This window comes from Octopus bimaculoides, chromosome 25 (genome assembly GCF_001194135.2).
Source record: "Octopus bimaculoides isolate UCB-OBI-ISO-001 chromosome 25, ASM119413v2, whole genome shotgun sequence".
In the NCBI taxonomy this organism is placed as follows: Eukaryota; Metazoa; Mollusca; class Cephalopoda; order Octopoda; family Octopodidae; genus Octopus; species Octopus bimaculoides.
Window position 1 is genome coordinate 22,474,601 of NC_069005.1, and position 1,096 is coordinate 22,475,696.

The 1,096-nt window shown below is 37.3% G+C and overlaps 1 protein-coding gene across 8 annotated transcripts in view; it reads right to left on the reverse strand.

Moving 5' to 3' along the window:
- Window positions 1-1,096, reverse strand: part of LOC106882575 (striatin-3) — a 263,926-nt gene that overhangs the window by 84,027 nt on the left and 178,803 nt on the right. The window contains exon 1 of one of the 8 annotated variants that reach the window (XM_014933292.2): window positions 744-898. The exons of the other annotated variants lie outside the window; for them this stretch is intronic. Within the exon in view, the coding sequence (XP_014788778.1) occupies window positions 744-789 (46 nt within the window). The 5' untranslated portion in view covers window positions 790-898. Of the gene's footprint in view, window positions 1-743; window positions 899-1,096 lie in introns of those variants that run through there. 8 annotated transcript variants of the gene reach the window in all.

Here is a 1,096-nt window from a genome sequence, read left to right on the forward strand (position 1 = left end):
CAGACATGTGGAGTAGGACAATAAATGTAAACAAGCAAAGAGTTATTGGCAAAGAAAAGAAAGGATAAAAGGAAGGAACAAGAAACAAACACAGACATATACTTACATGTATGTGCAGACACACATGTCCAGGAGCATATATTCACATACATAATGTAAACACATGGCCAGCCAAACACACACACAAACTTAACACAAACTTAAATATACACATACACACACACACAAACTTAAATATACACACACACACACACATGTATGAACACATACGTGTGCATGTATGTGTATACACATATATATGTATGCATACACAAAACACATACACTAATGCATATATGCATGAACAGCATACATGTGCACTTATGCAATATATGCATGCACCACGCACACACACACACACAGTAGTCTAGTAAAGAATGTAAAGTCAAGCCATACTGCCACACGTCAAAGTTTTTCTACATTGCACAAATTTATAGTTTGATAAATGATATACATACACAATGTGTGTGTGTGTGTGTGTGTGTATGTGTATGCACACGTGTGCTAGTGTGATTTTGTGAGCATGTATTGTGTGTACACCTGCATATGTATGTGTATACATAAACATATATATATATATTTGAATGTGTGTGAGTATGCTATATCTATTAACATGGGTCTATGCCTATACCATGATATCACACAAGAGGGGAGGATGAGTGCAAAACAAGGCATCATGCATATTAGATTGAAGCATAGCTTACACATATAGTATTGCATTAAGGCTGCAGTCTCATAATGGCAACACATTTACAAAGAATAGTAAAGAGATGTCCAAAAGGCAAAGTTGTGTTGTTGTATCAAGTGAACCAGCTTGTTGCTCTCGTTTGTTTATCTTTTTTTTCCCCCCTCTGTGTCTCTGTCTATCTTCCATTCGCTGAGTCTCTATTTCACTATCTCCTCCTCACAGCTTCTGTTTTTCAACTAAGTAGTAGACAGTTCTTACTCAAGTGACCACCACATACAATATGTGCTCCACTTGACTGGTCTATCTTAGAGGACTACTTCCTGCACTCTCCTTAACTTTACTCACCCCTCTCTCTCTCTCTCTCTCTCT